Source organism: Ruditapes philippinarum, unplaced genomic scaffold (assembly GCF_026571515.1).
Source record: "Ruditapes philippinarum isolate M1 unplaced genomic scaffold, ASM2657151v2 ctg645_1_1_1_1, whole genome shotgun sequence".
In the NCBI taxonomy this organism is placed as follows: domain Eukaryota; kingdom Metazoa; phylum Mollusca; class Bivalvia; order Venerida; family Veneridae; genus Ruditapes; species Ruditapes philippinarum.
Genome location: NW_026861731.1, coordinates 423,748 through 445,432, shown reverse-complemented (window position 1 = coordinate 445,432; position 21,685 = coordinate 423,748). Strand labels below are relative to the sequence as shown.

Sequence of the window (21,685 nt, the reverse complement as noted above, 5' to 3'; positions counted from 1 at the left end):
TTGACTTAACGTCGCACCAACACAGTGCAGGTGATATGGCGGAGGGAGACCTCAGGTGCCCCAACTTGCATTATTTCATGCACGAACGCCCTTGTGTAGTTCTCAATAAGATTGTTTTTAGCTCTTATATAGGTAACAAGTCATAAATATCTTACGAACAGTGCTAATTTGATTTCTTCTTTGTAATTAAATCTATTTTTGTTTAATGCATTATAATTATTATAATTAATTCTGAGCCAAAATAGATACAGTAATTATAATAAATGATCTTGGCACGTGGAATGCTTTGTAACATTACAACAAGTTTTCTAAATTATGTCAATTAACTTTATACCTCTTTTATTGTAAATCATCATTTAAAATACCTGTTTAACATGTAAATTAGTAAATTCGTAATATGCACTGGAAATGTGTACTTGAAATAACATGCTTATAAAATTCAATTAAATTTATGAAAAATACATTAAATCAATTATTAAGATTAAATATTTGCCGTTCATATAGCCATTTTAATGCTTAATATAAAATATATATAAAGATATTATTTAATGGATACAAAAAAATACTTTGGTATTTATTTAGACGACAAATAGAGTTTGTTAATATTTTAGAATTAAATTTGAAAATAAAAGATAAATTATAATAAATATGAGTATAAACACAATATTATTCAATAATTGAAAGAAAAGTATTTAATAGATGTAACATTACTTAACATGTTGGAAAATCATCAAAGAAACTAAATCAGTAACTCTTTATTGATTCAAATGTTTTTGAAATATTTTTTTCAACTGATATTCGTCCTATTCTGTTTTATCCGTCAATGTCTATTTTTAGACGCTGCTCACAATTATACGTTACTAAAATAACATTTCGAATAAAACCTGAAGCCAAAATAGCAACCTGTTAGACAAACAAAACTGAACTCTATCCTGCCAGAACACATAATTAAAATAAACCGCTGCCAATATCTTCTCTGTAGGTGCTCGTAAGAAAGGTTGTGGAAACAAACAAAAGTATCAGCGTGGTATAAGCAGGATTTCTTAAGGTTAAGCTTACTAGCACTGGTTCATGTTTTCAAATATAAAAAAGGTAATTAAAATATTCTTCTGATGCTGATATTATAAACATATTAATTGCTCATGTGCCCTAACATATAAATTTTGTTAAGAATGCTAAGAGAGTCCTTTGCTTCACTTGAGTACTGTTCATAAGTTTATCTAACATAATTGGAAAAAGCTGTAATCTGGAAGTTTTTCTCGTTTATTTGTCTTCTATATATGGTTGCAACCATAGATTTAACAGTAAATTTAATTCAAAATGGTAAAGTTTCAGTCACCTGTCATATACAAATAATCAAACAAGTTTTCTACATTCAGCCAAGACAAAACAATGAAATGAAAGTGCTTGATCAGTCATTGAAGTTTGATTTCATTCTTGGAATATTGGGACGTAACTAAACGTCAGCTTCGTAATTTGGTGGCAAGAAACTTATAATTTCTACTTAGAAAAATGATCGTCACGTCCTCGCTCCTCTCTTGTGCCGTCCGTTTTGTTCGTTACCTTCTTGGGTGCCTTAACGACTGTTCTGTGTTGTTTGGTACTGTTGGAAGCTGTTGGAAACTGTGTCATTTCTTTTATATATTTTTAATATATCTTACTTCTTACGCACACTTTTTTAACAACTTAAAAAGGTAATTTAGTAATATCATAATTTTGCAATACTATATGGACACGATATGTTAATGAATAAATTAATAAATAATGTGGAAAATAAACATTCTGATTATTGAGTAGGACTGAAATTGCATAGCTACTATTTAATAACAACACACGAAAATACATGTTTATTAACATTTTAATGATAAAAGAGCATTGAATACAAGTGTTTGCAAAAATATACAACCTTCGAATATTATACAAACCAAGTCATAACGAAGAATGATGTTTATTTATATCATTCTTGAATGCTGAAAATCAGTTTCATATTTCAAAAATATATAAATATTTTCGCTTAAGGCACATTTTGTTTAAAGGCAAATTGATAAACATGTGTTAAATAGTATCACATTTTATTTTATTTTTAAATACACATAAAGACAAAACAATACAATTTGAATATTTATTCATACTTTCTGCTAATTTTTTTCAAAACAAATCTTATTCATGTAATTCTATAAGTTATGAATACTAATTTATCCAAACACGTTGCTTAAAAACAATACTATTAATATATTTTCTGCAAACCATATCGTAAAAAAATGAGATGAAAACAAGTCATACACCAATAGACTAGTGAAAACGATTTATAATAAGAACTATATATAGTAGGATTTGGAAAAATGGAATATAAAAATTGCTTAAGGAATGCACCACAATTATTTCATCAAATGTTTAAATACAAACTGCATACATGGTTTTGTGTTTTGTTTTAATTTTGTCAAAATATGAAAGAAACATTAAAGATTCAATGATTTAGTTATATATTACATTTGACAACAGCTCCGTGACGTCATCTATTGTTGCTCTTTGCAGAACGTATAGAACTTCTTCTAGATGCTGTAATCCCTGGTGGCACCAAACTGACTGAGGAGAAGACATAAAAATAAAACTTTGTATGACGAAAAACATCTATTATATTATGAAATTAATGATTGATTAATTGCAAACTACTTAAGTTTTTATGGGCTTTTAGAGACAACGGACTTAATATATTGAAAAATGTTAACTATAACATACTGTATAATTAATAACTAATTATAACAAGCAATGCTTACCTCTTCTCTGTCGCCTTGGGAAATTTTGATCAAAGGAATGTCTATGTGGCGTTAGACTGTCACGTGACTGCAATGAAATTTCTTCATCGGAAACTTTATCATCAACAGTTTCGTCTTTAATTTTATCAATGCTTTCTATAGATAAGGTTGGGTCCTCCGAGGCATTTGGTGATTCTTCAGTAAAAATGACGCTGATACCAACCTTACCGTTCTTACCATTGTCTAGAATGAAAAGGTCACAAATGTCAATGCTACATATAAATGACATTGCTACATATAAAACTGCAATAAGATGAGTTTTAATCTCGATTTTAAACTTGCCTTAATTTAACGGATTTCATAAAAACGAACATACGTTTTATTTGAAAGTAATTGAAAATGCAAAAGACATAACAATTTAAAGACAAGTTTATTCTTGACCAAAATGTATTAACAAATAACAACTGTAACATTAAAAGAGAGTGTTCTGTAAAATAACATTTCTGAATTTAATCATTTATTGAATAAATGATTTAAAGAAGTATTGTCAGATACTTTAAATTTAAAATTATCTAACATGTAATATACTGTATTTTATCCAAAAGTAAGGAGAAGTTGATAAACTTATATCAAGATACATTTTACAGAAAAATGCCTTTCTGAAAATCTACTTAATCAATCATATATGCATATATAAATTACAATTCTAATGCAATCATCCACTAAGCTTTTCATTCTGATATTGATTGGCATAAAAGCAAGATTAACGTTCGACCTGATAAATTTCATCATTAGACTGTGCCGGCTGACGTTGTTTGGCCGACAATTTAAGGTTTTTGACATAAGTTAATAAACAGTATATATATATAGAGCCTAGTCAGACTTGACTTCTTGAATGTTCAGACTGGCCTGTGCTTGGCTGGTAATCAAGACTTATAAGTTTTGATTCTAGCAGGTTATGGTTAAATGAAATGGTATGACCTTAAGCTTTCTATTTAAAAGATATTCCTGAACATATTTCATTATAATGGGTTGTAATTTAAAAAGATGAAAATAAAAAAAACTATGACATGTTGTCTAAATTCTTGTATCTGACGATGAAAGATGTTATCATAATATGTAGCTGGTGGATTAAAAACAATGACGATTTTTTATACTTTGTTTATAAGAAAGCAAAATTTTGGTTTGCCTTTTTCACTATTTATATAAAATTAAAACATAATAGAAGCCCGAATACGATCTGGCTTCGATGTAACAGTCTATGCCAATACCACGAAGTATAAGAAAAAAATGTTGCCAAGAGCAATTATGTATGTATGTTTTCTTAATAAAAATGTACATTTAACAGACACAAGTATACATTCAAACATTTGCAGAATTTAGTTTTGATAAACCTTTTGATAGAATTATTTGTTTTTTTAAATAATGTACAGCAACTGCTTTTGTAAAAAAATAAAGAGAGTGGAAGGAAGAATATATTTGCTAAACAAAGATTGATCAGTTTATGTGTTTTGACAGAACAGAAAATTCAGTTTGAATAGGAAACACCTCAGCTTATGCGTACATTTGTGCGATAGAAAAACAATATAATTATTGATTTATTAGACGAATATAAATCAGATGACTAATCATATAATAGTTGATACAAAGTAATAGTCTATAGTGTACTGACAATTTTTTATCAATAACTGTTCAGTTGAAAGAAAATCTTTCTCAAACACTGACAAAGGACTCCTCGAAATTTTAATTAGCACAGTTGTTAAAGCACATTGAAGGTGTACTCTTTCAATTGTACTAAAATGACTTCTGGAATCTGTGTAAAATCACTTAGTATTATGGAAATACAGATGGTCCTCTATATTTTGACAGATGTCCTAATAAGCATAAACTAAACATAGGTCCATCAGTTAGGTCCATAAGTTTGTTTAGAAACTAAATTTATAATTTTGCAAAACATTTTGTTTATTCCTTGACAAAACAATTTTTAATTGTACATAACCTAAATAAATGTCATACGTTCTGCCAAAAATGCATTTTGAAAAGATTTGCATTTGCCAACCTTTCTAGATTTTTATACTATATATTGTATAGCTCAGCATTAAGATGAGCGAACGAAAGAAATGCGATAGTCATATTATACATCTATATAGATCTGGTTCAGCTTCGCCAGTGAATAAGAAAGTCAATAAGACAATCGACAATCTTTTGATTTGGTTTTCAGTGTAGTCACCTATAAAGAGCAAAAAATCATTTAGAAGGTAATATTAGGACAAATATTTTACACAATAAAATATTTAAATTTATAGAAAAGAGGGAAACTAAATTCGTAAAGAATGTCAAAAACGACAAAATTGAAAATAATGCAGGTACGTTCTGATTGGGTCCGTTCATGGTCATACACGGTACTGGAAAGTGCAAAGTACCGTCCGTATCGGCTTAAGTAAAATTCATCATTAAAACATGAAAATGAATATCTAACAATATTTTCTGTATTTTTCCTTACAAATGTAAGATATGCATATTGTAAAGTACCCTTCATAATAAACTTTATAAGTGTATAAAGTCGTTATTGCTAATTAATTAACCCTTAATCTAATGAAGTGATCCTTCTTTGAATTGGGAACAGTCCCTTTATAGCCAAATATAATAATTGGGCCACCAACAGTTTAAACATTGTGCAGGGTAAAAGCTTAACAACTGAGAAAACACATGAACAATGTTCAACACTTGTTATCGACATCTCAATATATTTCAATTGCCTTCTTTTGTAGGGGAAATTTTCAGATTCGTTGCATTGTTTAACTTATGTGTTTGAATACCTGAGTTTAAAATTATATTGTTTAAATTGAGTCAGTAACGAAACAAATTTAAATGAAGCTTAATGTCAAAATATGTAAAAACTTCCCGCCAAATATTTATCAATTCTATTTGGAACTATAAAAAGCGCATGTAGAGTGAAGCATTATGCAATTTACATTCTAAAACATGCCAGATATAATTTGTTTTACGTTTCATCACCTTATTACACTATGTGTAAAAATACATTTATGAGAACTACATACTTTGTCTATTCTTGATATTACTTAAAGATATATTCTTATTCACAAACTGTTGTCTAAGCTGTGTATGCAATATATTAACCAGTTTTCCAAGACGGTTCTCTATTCACTACAGTGTGCTTTCTGACGTTTACAAAACACGATAATGTAAAAACATTCTAAATATTACCAAAACTATGACAAAATCGCACAATGACAATAAACAATCGTTTTGTTTTATGTATCAATAATATCATCTAGTCATACCTACATATAAAATAAAATGAGACGTATACAATACTATACTATTTCAGAGAAGTTATGCCGCCACTTTGTCTTCGTTTTCCTTGGCAAGGGAACTAGATTCCAAATACATGATTTAATTCAAAGACAACATAGAGAAATTAGAAAGTATTTAACTGTGTGTATTTTAAAATTGAAACATTAATTACTGTTTGAGAACATTTCACAACTGATGTACAACACTCGTTAATCTTCTAATTACCTTCCATATTTTGTGTTGTTTTTTATACAATTCAATAAGAAGCATTCATGATATCAATTCGGTGTGTTATTGCAATATGATATGACTGTAAAAAATTCCAACAAAAACAAAATGTCGGCGTAACACTCAAAACACAAATATATATGGACATGTTACTAAATTCATGACCTGGGAAAATGCCTTATTTGTGGTGGCTAAAAAAACCTTTTTTACTAAAATTGAAAGAAATGCCAACAAAATAAGGCATTTTCCGTGTATAGTATAATGTTTAATGCTAGATCTATAATACATATATATACAGTTAGAATATTTCCATCTCCCGTGAGTAAATTCTTACCATTAGCCCTTTTTCTCTTCTTCAATATTAAACAGAGTTGTTTTTTTCTTTCGCCCACCTGGACAAGAACCAGTTACATTGAACCGAATTTGTGTTGAATTATATATTACCGTATTAAAAATATTTATTGATTTGATATATATAAAAATATTTTAGTTTATAAACAAATATACTATGAGGATTATTTTGTATTTTGTTTCATAGAACTAAAAACACAACAGATTAGTAATAAAACTTACGTAAGTATAAAGTAAAATGAAATGATTAAGTATTTTACATGTATTATCAAAGGACTATACGAAAGAACAAAATGCTTTGATTTTTACAACTAAATTGCGATGAACTTTACTTTTGTACTTATTTTATATACATGTATCACTAAAATAATGACAAACTTGATCATTGCATATTGATTGACAGGAATATATTTACAGCCAAATTGATAAGGAAGAAAACTTGCTAAAATCAATAATGAATGAACCCATTTTTCCTTGTAATAATATATACTAGTAACAAAAGTACAGGGAAAATTCACGATGGATATTCGTCTTTTACACTATAAATTATTTTGGAAAAATATTGGTGTCTTGTAAAACTGAAAATAAGAATTACGCCATAACAGTAGTTGTACTTCAAAACAAAATCGTAAATAAGTTTAATTTTCAAAATAGTTCTGAGAGGCAGTTACTTTTATTATTCCAGATATTTAAAATGCTATAAAAATTAAGTTTACTTTTATACAAACAAATGGGGTACCTGCATGAAGCCATTGGGTCACATATTAAGAAATTTAGAAAATAGCACCAATTAATACAATACTTATGGGGTAAAGATATTGTTTGATTACAAATGTTACGAAGATTTGTCATCTAGTATTATAAAGACATAAAATAATGATAAAATATATAAACTATTTTATAAACATTTTTATTAAAAAAATGTTTGCATTAGAGTGTAGTTAATTGAAGCCTTAAAAAGTTTTATGTTCGGTGTTAACGTGTGATAACAGTTAACAAAGGTAACATTGAACAAGCAAACGTTTAATCTGTCAGTAATCTAAGGGAAACTTAAAGCTACAAATTAAAAGTGGTGGTACAAATATGTCATTAACCGACTGCTACATATAATTAACTTATAAGCTCTAACTCCAAGTAAAGAACGCTTACACAAAGGCGGTGCTGACTTCCGTTTCCCCCTTACTGATAAAATAAAGAAAACCTTCTAAAACTCACATATGAATAATAGGGAATTTCAAGTGTAAGCTAAATATCGAAAAAAAAATACAGAAAGGAATGCTTTGATAAAATTATGGTATGTTTTAAATAAAGATAACCATTTTTTCAGCAGTTGTGCTTACTCCTACAGTGGAGTTTTTTGTTTTCTTACTATGTTTTAAACCTTGAAAAAAAACATAAAACTTATTACTAATGTCCAGGTTTTAAATAAAAGACAGGTCTTAAAACATTGAAGATTGTGTATCAAAAATAAAAATGTTACTCGTGATCACTGATAAGTAGATTTCATTAAAAATATTTAAAGTGGAAATCTTGTTTAAAACTCATTAGAAAAACGAAGAAAACTGATAAAAACAAGCATTTCCTTAATGAAAGAAATCAAACATATATGTAAAACGCAAAATAGGACATTTATGATAAAATTAAATATTGAGAATAATACTTACAATAGGTTTCATTAATTTCCTTGAATTTATCTGAAATGCAATGAATGTTTATAAATTATGTAAATGAATAAATGTTACACAGTTGCCTATTGAAGAAATACTTGACTCATGTTAAAAAAGAAAGATATTGTTTCGAAAACTTCATAAGTCTCATTACAATTTGTCCAGTTTGAAAGAGTATAATTCTAAAGCATTGATAATGAAAATAATGTAACTGACAATATACTTTTGTTCATAAATAATAATTATAAATTTTATTTTCTTCTAAACACCAATTCCTGAACCAACAGTTGCACTGTTATTATATCATATTATGATACAGTCTAAACATTAAAAGTTAGGATTTAATCAAAAACTGTACATTTGCTTATCTGTGTAAGTACTTTGTTTTAATTTTTATCAATTTTATTTGATTCATTTATCTATCAAAGACTTAAAATTACTCAAATTCCGCAATTGAAAACAATTGTAAATTGTTATCTACACTCTTTTCACAGTTTGTATGAAATATTTGCTGAATAACTACAATGATATTACAGAAACTATTCTAATTTACTATACAATTGTATTTCAAATATTAATCAGAGCAAGAGGTAGTTGCAACAATAAGAAAAAAATGAACCATCATTGCAAATTGACGAGATTTAAACATTATTTTATTACATTTGATCACCAATGATTTTACCAGACGGTTTTTTATCTGCTTCTTGAGATATCTTTAATCTTGAGTTATGTAAAAAGCCATCGGGGCATAGCGTTATTTTCAGTTATGAAAGATTTAATTATGTTAACACACAGGTTTCTGCCTTTTGCCAACAGCTAAATAATCACACAGTGTTTAACCACTGACTTGGTAATCGTCCAAAGATCTCGACCTAACCTAATTAGTGTAATTAAAAGAACGGATTGGTGCTACGAAAGCAAAAACAAAATTCCAAAATGTATATTTCTTTTTGTAATAACAAAATTTCTGGGATGGAGTGAAAGTGAAATACAAAAATACAATTTAACCTTTGCAATATAGCACACTTTACAGAGTGACATGTAATGAAGTTGGTTGTTGCTGTTACGTGTTGCTATAGGGAATAAAGATTTATTGTGAATTGTCACTTTTACAAGGGAATGAAACTGTTGTTATCAAGAGATGATTATTCTACAGAGGGCCGTCTTCCATATTTAAAACACGCTTCTATTCTACTATTTAATTAAGGTTGGAATTCAAGTTTTAAAATAGAAAACTCATATAACACTTGCTGTACGTATGGATGTGTTTACACATGTTGTTCGTATGGATGTGTACACATTTTTTGTACATATGGATGTATACACATATGTTGTTCGTATGGATGTGTACACATTTTTTGTACATATGGATGTATACACATATGTTGTTCGTATGGATGTGTACACATTTTTTGTACATATGGATGTATACACATATGTTGTTCGTATGGATGTGTACACATACGTTGTACGTATGGATACGAGCATGTAAAACACATGTACAATGTTACAAATGCAGATTAAAATCTACACACAAAAAAACACATTGAAGAAAAGATATGGTTTTCACGTTTTTGCCTGAAAATGAATTTCAATGAAGACGATCATCAAAATATAACATTAAACGTAGAGCTATTCAATCAATACACCTTACCGTAGAAACAGATTAAAATCAAATAAATTTATTTTTATAATGTCTGAGTGATGAAACATGAACATGCCTAAGGGGGCTTATTTCTCTGGAAGATATTCTCAGAATTTATGACATATTCATTACCTTTTAAAAAGTAAAGTTATGTTCAAATTTTATTTGGAAAGCAATAAGTGTTGCATGACAGATTTGTAAATATCAAACAAAACTTGCTCATCTGCATTAAATGCATTAAGATGCAAAATGTAAAAACAGCACAACAATTAAAACGAAGCAGATCTGGAAAATGTCTTAAAGACAGGTGATATAAAATAAAGACAGTTTGGTATGATTTTATAGCTATCTATGAAACAAAATTATATTTGTAAGCAAATTTAGTGCAAATGGAAAGTACGAACATGAACAACATGAATGAAAGTCATGAGCATTTAATTTCTGACTATTTTATAGAGTATTCAAACCATAATGGCGAAACATACGATAAAAGTTACAAATGCATGAGCACTAATGCTGCTTTATTACAGACGTATGTAAAGAATTTAAAAGAAAATGCCACTTCTTTAGGCAGGAATTCTTAATTTATTAAGTGAAAAAAAAATAATGCGTTCACTAACAAATAACTTAGCTTCTGTTTTCAATTGGTTCAACAATCATGATTTTGCGAATTTTAAAACAATGCTCTTACAAATTTAAAATGTTTGGTTAAGTTTATCAAGATACAAAGAAACATACGAGTATATTATACATACAAAACTCAATCCTTCTTATCAGTATATACTCTTAAAAGACGTTGATGTATATTATACTTAATTTTGTCATTGAAATATTTACGACAGGTTAACAAAAACTATTACAAGCGAAAAAGAACAGAAAAACATATGAAGAAAGATATTACTGTAAAACTACAAATACTTTCACTTTAATCACGATTTTGAGCTGTCCTTTTGAACACCAAAATTCATGCGACCTGTAAACAAACACAAAACACAGTTAGGGAATGTACAGAACATGTTATACTTGTACGGAAACCATGCATGGATTAGTAAGACTTATACCGGGATAGCTACCGAAGGCGGAATCCTCACTACTGGTCCTTGGAAGACTGTTGTTCTTTGTCGCTGTAGACTCTTCACTTGTTGTATCAGCTACGTCAGGGTCAACAAGTGCATTTGCGGCACTTAGAAGCGCTTGTTTCTTTGCTTTCTTTGGAAGTTTTAGGCGTGCTTGAGCATGTGTGTAGTATAATGTAAAGTTGCTGACAATCACAGGGACTGGTAATGATAACATCAAAAGACCACTTACAGCACAGACTGTTCCAATTATATAGCCGAGTGCTGTTCTAGGATATAAATCACCATAACCTACAAGGACAGAATGTTTTAAGGCTTTCATTATAGTAAGTTGTCTTTTATTTTTATCATTTCTTGCGAAAATATTGTAGGATACACAATTTATCAAAATGAGCACATAGCAAATGCTCTATATCAATTCCAAGGATGTTTGATAATGGATTTATTTTGTACAATTTTACAAAAAAAGAATGTTCATTTGAGCTAAGGCTTAAAAACCGAAAATCAATTTCTAAAAACCAAATTGAAAAGATTAATATTATTTATCTTCTGCAAATATTAATATGCATAATTTTCTTGAATAAATATCAAACATAATATGTTGATCTGCCTGTATTGCTTAAAACTTGAATGCATATAATTACCAAATTTTCTGAGAAAAGACGTTGCCATGATGAATTTTTGTAACTTTTGAAAGATATACTATTTATAATATAGAAAACAAACTCATTATATTAGTAAGCAATAATCTCTAGACACTGTCTAATATCTTAGCTTCTTTTAAACATTATATATCAACTGACGTCATGGTAGATATGATAGGTGCTTATGATATTATTTTGAACTTTATAAATTGAATTAACGCCAATAATATTGACGTGTTTGCATATAATGCATTCGAAAGATTAAAAGAAACAAATATTGCTGGTCAATCAGATTGATATAATGCTTTAAAATATAAATTACGAAAGCTATTAATCATATTAATAAATAACATTGTCTAAAATTCAAAATATCATTAAAATTGCTTACCTAATGTTGTCATGGTAACAACTGCCCACCAAAATCCTCTTGGAATATTTGAAAATGAATTAACTTCCGCTTCGTGCACTTGTTCAGCATAATAAATCAAACAGGCAAATATCAATACACCAATTATCAGCACCAAAAATAGTAACAATAATTCCTTGGCACTTGCTTTTATTGTATGTCCTAAGATTTTTAGTCCACTGACATGGACCGTTAGCTTAAAGATCCGGAATATCCTTATCAACCTTAGTGCGTTCATGAACCTGAACGCTACTGAACTTCTGACGTCACTTTCTACTAACAGCATGATGTAACAAAAGAAACACGGAATGACGACACTAATGTCTATCCAGCTAAACACTTGTTTTAAGTAATGTTTTCGGTCGGGACAGAATACAAGTCGAAGAATATTTTCGACAGTGAAAAAGAAAACACAAATGTATTCAATTATGTCTAGAAAGAGCATCGGTTTGGTCAATACCTCTTTTTCTCTGACGGTCAACTTGGTAATGTTAATATCTGGCATCACAGATTCGCGGAACATGATATGTGATTCGAGACAGAAAGACATTATGGAAATAATCAGAAATGTGAAAGACACAAAGGCAAATATCTGAAAAAAAGAATAAGATACAGAAATATACTGAGACATGTAGTACATGTAATATCATTTGGGTTTTTCCTTTTTCAAAGAAAACATTTTTATTAGAGCTTTTACTATGTTGAAATATAATATTCTTAATGAAAAAGAACACTTAAGAATACACAAGTTTGCATAATACTCAATTTTGATGTACAAAAACATGTTGGAAAAAATCTTGATTATTGTTATCGAAAGAAAATATGTATTTAAAACAAACTGAATGTAGACCTAAAATTTAAAATTACGGCAGAATACAATGCCAAGTTGTGTTTTAATAATACCGAAGCTAAAAATATAATTACATGTCATGATGTCAAAGAAATTATATATCATTGATATATTTTTAATTATAAAGATTTTACAGTTAAAATAATGTGTTTATATTGTTTTGATAAAAGAAATAAACAAATGTGCTAGAACCTACCTTTGCTGACGTTGAAGACGTAGGTTCATCAAGTATTTTCCATATCTTTGGTTTAAACCTTGCCCAGAAAGATTTACTCTCCAGACTATGCTCTTCAATTATACCAAACTTTTCACGAATGTCTTCTAAATGGCATGATTCCGTGTCTGACTCGTTACTCATAACATCGCCTAGAACCAAATACATTTAAGCAAGTATTAATAATAAATACTCATTTTTAGTTGTTTTGTGTGTTTTTCTTCTATGATTAGTAGCTCTATTATTTTTGTTGTTGTTGCTGTTTTGAGAATGATTAAATAATTTGTTATTTTTCAAACTATTATTATAGCCTCAAAAAGGAAATGAGAAAGATCCATATATGAAACATTTTATAGCAACCTTTTTTTCTTTTCTTTTCTTATTTATTTTTCAAAAATTACTAACTGCTATTGTTGAAATATTTCTGAATTTAAAAAAAAATATTTAAGGTAGAAGTATATTTACAATAATTCAATTCGTCTTAAATTCGTTAATCAATATTTTCTAATGTAGTTACCTAAATATATGTTTTAGGAATTATATGTTTTTGCCCTTCAATTGCATGGTGTAAAACATATTAAGTTTTATACGATAAAACTCTTTTAAGGTTATTTGCACATTAAAAGGAAGGGAACTATATGTTCAAATCATTGTTTTTATTTTACAAAGCACCCTGTCACCATTTTAAACCTTATTATTTAGTCTTGTCTGTTTATTTATGTTCTTTCCATTTAAGTGTACATGTCATGGACAAACGTTTGTCTATATATCCCTAAATATATCTCGTGCTAAGTTTGTCTATTTACTGATAAAATTCATTTTTTAAATAATTTAAAATTGAATCACATAGAGAAGTGGTAATTACAAGCTACCGTCTACGCCTAACCAGTATGCAACATTTAAACATAAAAATGGTGCAATTTTGAATTTAGAAACATCCGCAGATATGTTCATACGACGTTTATAATAATGGAGCCCTTCACTCTGACACTTCCGTGTCAATCCATGAGCGGCGTATTGTCCTCAAGTGCTGTAACCGAGAAAACTATGGGCGGAACTAAATAAATGGAATTATGAAAGCGGATCAGAGGTAAGCCTAGTATCTCTGCTTTTTTTCTTATATCTGCACTCGTTAACAGTCCTTTCATGAAAAAAATCCAACGTAATTTATCGTATTATAAATGTGTTTACAGATAAACGAAATTACACTAGCTTATCACAGAACGTATAAAATGTAAATGCCTAACAGGAGTAATCAGGCATTCCATATGTTTTTATAGAGACCGTCAAGAAGCAATTAATATAAATAAAAGCCATGATTGAATTATTTTACAGAACATGCTTCATCTAAACAATGTTGTGATGAAGATTGTTTTCCTAGATGAACTGGTAATAACCCTAATCATTTCATCAATTATCACCGACACGTGCTAACATTCGCCTGGTATACCATACACTAGGTATCTCATAGATATTATTCCAATATAACAGCCTAATAGTTTACAATAGAATACACCTATCAAAGCAATTTCATAGATGAAAATTAAACGGCAGCAGTCCTTGAAAATGTGAAAAAGACTGTAATGTTTGCAATTGTTAAATAAAGGCAGCGATGTTCTTGCAATAAAAGAATGTTCTCAGATAAGTATAATAGATAGAGGATAAATAATGAAAATCATTTGTAAAGGCAATCTCAAATAACAAATATTTGCTTATAGATTTGGTGTTATTATCATATAATGAGCATAATTTGACCATTTAAACATAGACGATATGGATAACAATGATTTTCTTTTGGCGAAACATTATTAGTCCGGTAAAACTGTTGGATATCAGTTATAACATACTATAGACGATGCATATTACTTGTTTGTATTTGCTATCGTTAACGTTCATATATTATTTTGTTAAATATCAATGTTCTTATTAGAAGACAAGAAATAGTACAAAACAATAGTAAATGCCTACTATAAATAACTAATGCAAGTATCGCCTAAGATCTAAGAAAAATTTTATATTCAAAGTATCTTAAAATGTGATTTACGCATAAAATAAGCATTTCATTTGTTAATTGAGATAGTTAAGTTAATATATTTTCCTGTATTAAAAGATTTCACTTTTATTGTTGCTTAAAATGTAAAACATTTATGAGCATCTGATACCGTATTTACAAACACAATTACAATTGGAAAAAGCAACCGGCAGAGCGTTATTTGGGGTGTTACTATTTAAATATATAACACATTAACTGTGACATTTTATACAAATATTTAGACAGTGATAACAGAACGAATGTCAAGATAATTAAGCAAATAAATAATACTTATTTCAATTAGTTAACAACTATGACATTAAGTCGTAATTATGACACTTATATTAAACCCACATAGCAGCGTTTAACAATAATGTCATAAAAACGTTTTCGCGATGTTACTGTCACTTTTCCAGGGTGAAAATAAATGATATGCCATAATGTTAATAGGGAATATGTCTGATTGTATTTATTCATATATTTAATTGTATTAGCATGTATTACATTACATTACATTACATGTATAGCATAATTGTGATGTAAAATACCAGTTGAACAATATATTGTCCTAGAAATTGTAACTAAATGAGACCTTGTGTTTCTTTGCAGACTTGTAAATATAAATACATGTTAATTTGAATGTAGGCATTTCGGATTAAATGTTTAGTTCGACAGACCCAAGAAAATTGTTCAGATATAACCAGATCAATTCATGCATAGGATTAATTAAAAATTTTAACTCACTTCAAGCTATTTTCCTACAAGTTGGTAGACAGACCGAGCGCTTGAGTGTATTTTCACGTGTAATTTTTAACAAAAATACATAAAAGGGAAGAAATGTTATACGGCATATCACGTGACGTCAATAAACTAAATGGTGTTTTAAACACTATGTCTGCACCTAATGTTGTCAATTTATAGAATTGCAATTTAAAGATTGCGATCAAGCATACATGAATTGTTGCAGTTCTTTGTAATTGTATAATTTGATACATTGTTTTTGTACATAAAATATGTATAAACATATCATAATTATCATATGGAAAAGAGAAGCTTATTACACCTAAATTCATATAATAAGCGAGCTAAAGTTTACGTACCAAAACGAATTTTCTCGCATAGCGTTCTTTTATTAAAAAATCATATATACTTTTGGGAATAAGTTCTTTAAATTGAAACAGTTGAATGTCACAACGAGACACTTAAATTTGTTGTATAACAATGCGAGTTTTGTATTAAATTGTTTTACTCCTGCAAAACAATCATATTTTCAATATTAAAAAAGGTTCGTAGGAAAGAATAAATTTTTCAATAATAGCTAGTCTGATTACTAGTTGCTGAATGGAAAAAATAAGAACATATGACCTGTATAAACAGTCTGCATATTCTGACAGTGTAACAAACAACAGTGCGTTATTAAGACTAATATTATTGAAATATATAAGTAAGACATTAACTATGCCAGTTTTGAGAGAAACATTAGCCAGTATTATTTGTATGCATGTCAAAATAATGTAACAATAACGTAGAGCACTTATATCAATTAGTGAATGGTCGTGACATTATGCGTATAATTATGACACTAACAATAAATGGCAAAGAAACAAAAAATGTCGTTCATATGTTTGCTTAACGATATTGTCAATTTTCCATTGTTGTACGAGTAATAAGTTTGCCAACATGTCTGGCTGTATTTATTTGTTTAATCAACTGTATTATACGCAACTCTAGGTTTCTGTTTTTTCTCTATTTTTATTGTCACATCAACGTTATGTGTACCGTGTGGCGGGTGTAAAAATGTCTCTCAGTACATTTAATTAAAGATATAATATTTTCGATCCTTGAAGTTCGTTCTGAAGGACACTATTGTTGAGTATTCATTTTATGTACGTCCATGAACAGGCTCAATCGAATCGAACCTGCAATATTTTCATTTTTGTCCTGTTTGGCTTTCTTTGTGGATTCTGCATTTCCTCTATTTAAAAGGCAAGAATGAATGTCAATTCTCGAATGCATTGACCTAGCTGGTTTGATTTATTTTACTCTACTAATTGTAAGAAGTCTAGTAAAAAAAGCTCATAGTTCAGACCTAGGGATAAAAGTTACAAACACTTTGACAAAGTATATAGTTCAAGCTGTTAAATATCATGAATGAAATGCTGAATTATCCTCAGCCATCTTATCGGGGTCGGTGTATGCTATTCAGTCGGTACTTGTGATCATGGTTCTGCCCAGTTGGGAACATTGCAAGTCTTTTAAAGAAATTTAGCGTTGTAAGGGTTTATTCATTGAATGCAAACATATACGGAATGCTTTCATTAGATACAATATTGGGAAAAACTAAACAAAAACTAGACTGTTATTAAATTGGTATTGATAAAAGGTTTTTTTTCAAATGGTACACTTGTCCTGATTATATCATTCAATTCTATAGAGGATTTCTGAATGTAAAAGTTGTGTGCTATAATATATCACAATCAGAGGCATGCTATATATCTAAAATCAGAAGTACCAGCTTAGCAAAGCTCATCGTTAATCATATTTATAAATATAGCACCTTAAAAATTAAAAACGATTTTGCATTTTGAAGATGCAGGACAGTTTTGTGCATTCAGTGCTTTAATTATTGAAAGCTTATTGTTAAGCGTTATGGGTGTTATAATCCATTTTATACATTATTTTCAGATAACATAGAAAATATCAGGATTCCTTAATAAAACACAACACGGCAAAATTTAAAATGTTACTGGCTCGGTTTGATTGAGTCTGTTCATGGACGATACTGGAAAGTGCAAGCTACCGTCCACGCCCCCTAGCACCGTCACAAGCAGAATCCAACATTTAACGTGAACTCGTAAACTTTAAATTTTGAAAAATCCGCAGATGTGTTCATATGGCGGTTATCATGGAACCTTCAATGTGACACGTAAGTGTCATTCCGTGAAAAGCGGCATATGGTCCCAAAGTAAAGAAAAATGCATGTACTTTAAACGAGAAAAACAATGACGTAAATAAAGTGAGAGCGACCGACAATTCATGATTCCTCAACAACGTAAGTCGTATAGGTATTTTCAAAGGTCAAATAATCATTTAATAAGACATTATGGGAACTACGCCAATCAAAATATCCTTTCCCTTTGTATCATTATTTTTGTTATATGTGTGCAAAGAATCATAAATCTTATTTGTTGTGGAGAATGTGGAGTAATATCATTTCTCCCAATACAATATTAATTAATATCTTTCATTTATGTTACAAAACTATTGTGATAAAATCGTCAGGACTGCAGTCTGATATATCTGATTTATAAACAGATAAACTTTGTTTCGGAATACCGTTGAAAACACTTTAAATTATATATATTACATCACATTAAACCTTACATTAATTATTAACTTGCATCAGAAACTGATTGTAAAATTATAATGAATAGATTAATCTTCTGAAAAAGAAATCGAAACGTTCATTTGTTTCCGTTTTCGCAATGTCTGTTACACAATTCAATATAAATGCTATAGATACCATACCTTCATATTTTGACCATTAATATAAAACAAAAACACTGGCGAAGTCAAAGTAATTAAATAAATCATCATGTTCAAATATTATAGGCCATCCAGCATTCGTATAACTGACATTTAGGGAATTGTTTTGAAAGTCTGACTTACCGTTAACGTAAAACGTCTTTAAATTGATATAATAATTAAAACAGTTTGATGGTTGATGTTTGCGAAACAGTAACGTCAGAATGTTTTGGTTATACAACAGGAAATATCAAACTCCTTAAAGAACGCCCCAAACAGCAAAAGGGTCTATTTAATAGAGCATGTAAGTGTTAAACTTATTAAAAAATACATTTTTGCTGTATTTTAATATTACATGCTTTCTGTTCCAAAGAAATAAGTAATTTATGGGAAAAAACGCAAAATATTTAATTTATGGCTTTAAACCATAATATAACTTGCTTAGTTGCAATAATAAACAACAATTATTATAACAAATAAACTCCAAAGCATTGTTTATAATACCGTTTGTAAATATAGTATATTTAAGAAATAAAGAGCGTATCAATTTCATTGAAAGGCAGGCAATATGTCAGGTAGCCATACGCATTTTCAAAAGAGGTTATTTATTCAAGTACAAAAGTACGTCTCATCTTACGTGAATGCATGTGTAAGTAAGTAAATACAAAAGACAAAAATCTTTTTTATCTTTAATATATTGTACTTGGTTTATGTATTCTATATCATTAAGCCGATCACATATAAATGTAATGTTACATTCATTTCTTTACAAACAGCAAAATAAAGTTAAAGAGAATCCAAGGCAATTTATCACAACCTAAGGCTAAAATGTTTAAGATGTAAATCTAAATTACTCCTCAGCTTTTACAAGTAGGCTTCAGATTGCATATTTTGATCTATGAAAATATAATGCAATTCTTGTATAAAAATGTGTTTAAATAATTTCATTACTTTTAATACGTTAATTTTCAGTTTTGCTTTTGGTGTTTAATCTATTGTACAGTTCAATTCTTGTAAATACAGTTAATATATGTTTAATAAATATTTTTAAGTAATCTAACTGATAAAGAGCAAGTGCACCTGAATACATAATACATCTTTGTGAAGGTAGATGTCTATATAAAGCTGCCTGTAATTGGTAAAATATCAATTCTGTCTGTGTCTTTATAACAATAATATATTTTTTAAATGTTGTCCTTAAATCCAACGAGGAAATGTTACGTAAAATCTAATTTCATCACAATAGTATTGAAAATTGGATACCGCTTAGCCGGTGATAGTATCCAGATATGCTGAACGACTTAGTTAGTTTGTCGTAATAAATAACGTCTTAGTAAGCCACAGTCTCCTTAACGTCGCTACTTTAAACCCGTTTAAAAAGCTGTATCACATAATGCTCACTATTTATTTCTACATCATCAACGCTCACGTGTTTGGCCGTGATGCCATTGAGTGTGTTCAGTAACACACTTTTATATGGCTGCATAACTCTACAAGAAACAAGTACAAATGTTGCTGCAATGCAGCAATTGAGAAGCTCCGCGCAAACAAAATGTGCTCATTACAGATACCTTACCAAATTATTCCTACGCACAGGTCATGTTATATTCAGATTAAGTACTATTGTAGATTTTTTCCGAATGTTTTGTAAACCATCTTTTGCATAATTATACTTATCTTATGCACTGTCCATAATTAAAAAGAGGGGAAATATATATTTAATATAAAAAATGCTTTCACTGATGCCTATCTGGTAAGGAAAGTAATTCCATTGACTACAAACAAGAATTACAAGACTTGTAAATGTTATGTGACATGACTGTACTGTGTCAGAAGATAGATGATAGAAATATCAAAGTCTGTTATAATTGTAACAAATATACAAATAGTAACAAAAGGGACTAATATTATAATATAGAGGATATTGAATGAGTGAAAGTTCAATACTGAATTTATTGCACGAGTTGAATAAAATTATATTATGCGAGCCTCTGGCGAGCATAATATTATTTTATTCAACGAGTGCAATAAATTCAGTAATGAACTTACACGAATTTAATATTCTATTTATCACATACCCAAAATAAACACCGTTTAAAGTGAAATAAGAGTCATTTTTCATTGACGCGCCTATAGTATAACGCTAACATTTAGCGCGTCTTTACACTTTGTTTGTATAACGCTAATGACGTCACGTCAAAATATATGCACGGCCGTGCAATACCATTTTTACGGAGTCGCAAAAGCGGCACGGGTGTGTGATAAATAGTAATATTACATGCATATTTTTCATGTGAAATTAAAAAAAAATGGTTTCTTTCATTACTTGAAAGTAGAACACACTCTGGAATGAACAAATGGGATGAATTTCCAAAAGACCAAATTCAGGATTTTTTTTGTTTGTTATACACGCGTTACATGGTAATACAGTATTTATCAATATAATAGAAGACTTTTACCTGAATTTTAGGTAGGTGTGAGGAAATTCACTAATATCATTTTCGTGCGAGACAAAGATATGAAAGCTATTTGACATTGGTAATATATAAAAAAAAACTATTGTTAATTAATTTTTAGGGAGATAAATATATATTTTTTTGTTGAATTGCTTTAAAACCATTCATAAAAAACATTACACTTCATGTTCAAACTGCAGATCAAAGTTTCTGTTGTTGTCATGATATCTATCTATAGCCTATGCTTAAGGTGATTCCGCTTTGTCAGCCATGTTTGTTTTAACTAAAGCCTGTCCAAAGTGAAAGTAGGCCAAAATTCATATAACAACAAAACTCTTATTGTAAAATGATGAACAATAAGAATATTTACCTTGAATGTGCTACATTTCTGAAGACCAAAAACATTCTGTTGCAAAGTTTTATGCACATTTCATGAATGGCAAAATCCTTTTAAAAGTCTGTTTTAGTGCCAACAAAAGCTATTTTTTTTGCAGCAAATACAATAATCTTTCAAAAC

The 21,685-nt window shown here is 29.1% G+C and overlaps 1 protein-coding gene across 9 annotated transcripts in view; it reads right to left on the bottom strand.

The window, feature by feature from the left end:
* Positions 1-1,844: 1,844 nt before the first annotated feature.
* The window catches only part of LOC132716637 (potassium voltage-gated channel protein Shaw-like), a 38,834-nt gene continuing 18,993 nt past the window's right edge, over positions 1,845-21,685 (bottom strand). The window contains exons 2-8 of one of the 9 annotated variants that reach the window (XM_060699948.1): positions 13,138-13,307; positions 12,074-12,683; positions 11,027-11,332; positions 8,318-8,347; positions 7,803-7,835; positions 2,778-2,999; positions 1,845-2,586 (exon numbers count right to left, since the gene is read on the bottom strand). In XM_060699948.1, coding sequence (XP_060555931.1) covers positions 2,513-2,586; positions 2,778-2,999; positions 7,803-7,835; positions 8,318-8,347; positions 11,027-11,332; positions 12,074-12,683; positions 13,138-13,307 — 1,445 coding nt within the window. In that variant the 3' untranslated portion in view covers positions 1,845-2,512. Of the gene's footprint in view, positions 2,587-2,777; positions 3,000-6,636; positions 6,695-7,802; positions 7,836-8,317; positions 8,348-11,026; positions 11,333-12,073; positions 12,684-13,137; positions 13,308-21,685 lie in introns of those variants that run through there. The other 8 variants (XM_060699949.1, XM_060699953.1, XM_060699954.1 and 5 more) reach the window with 8 other exon arrangements.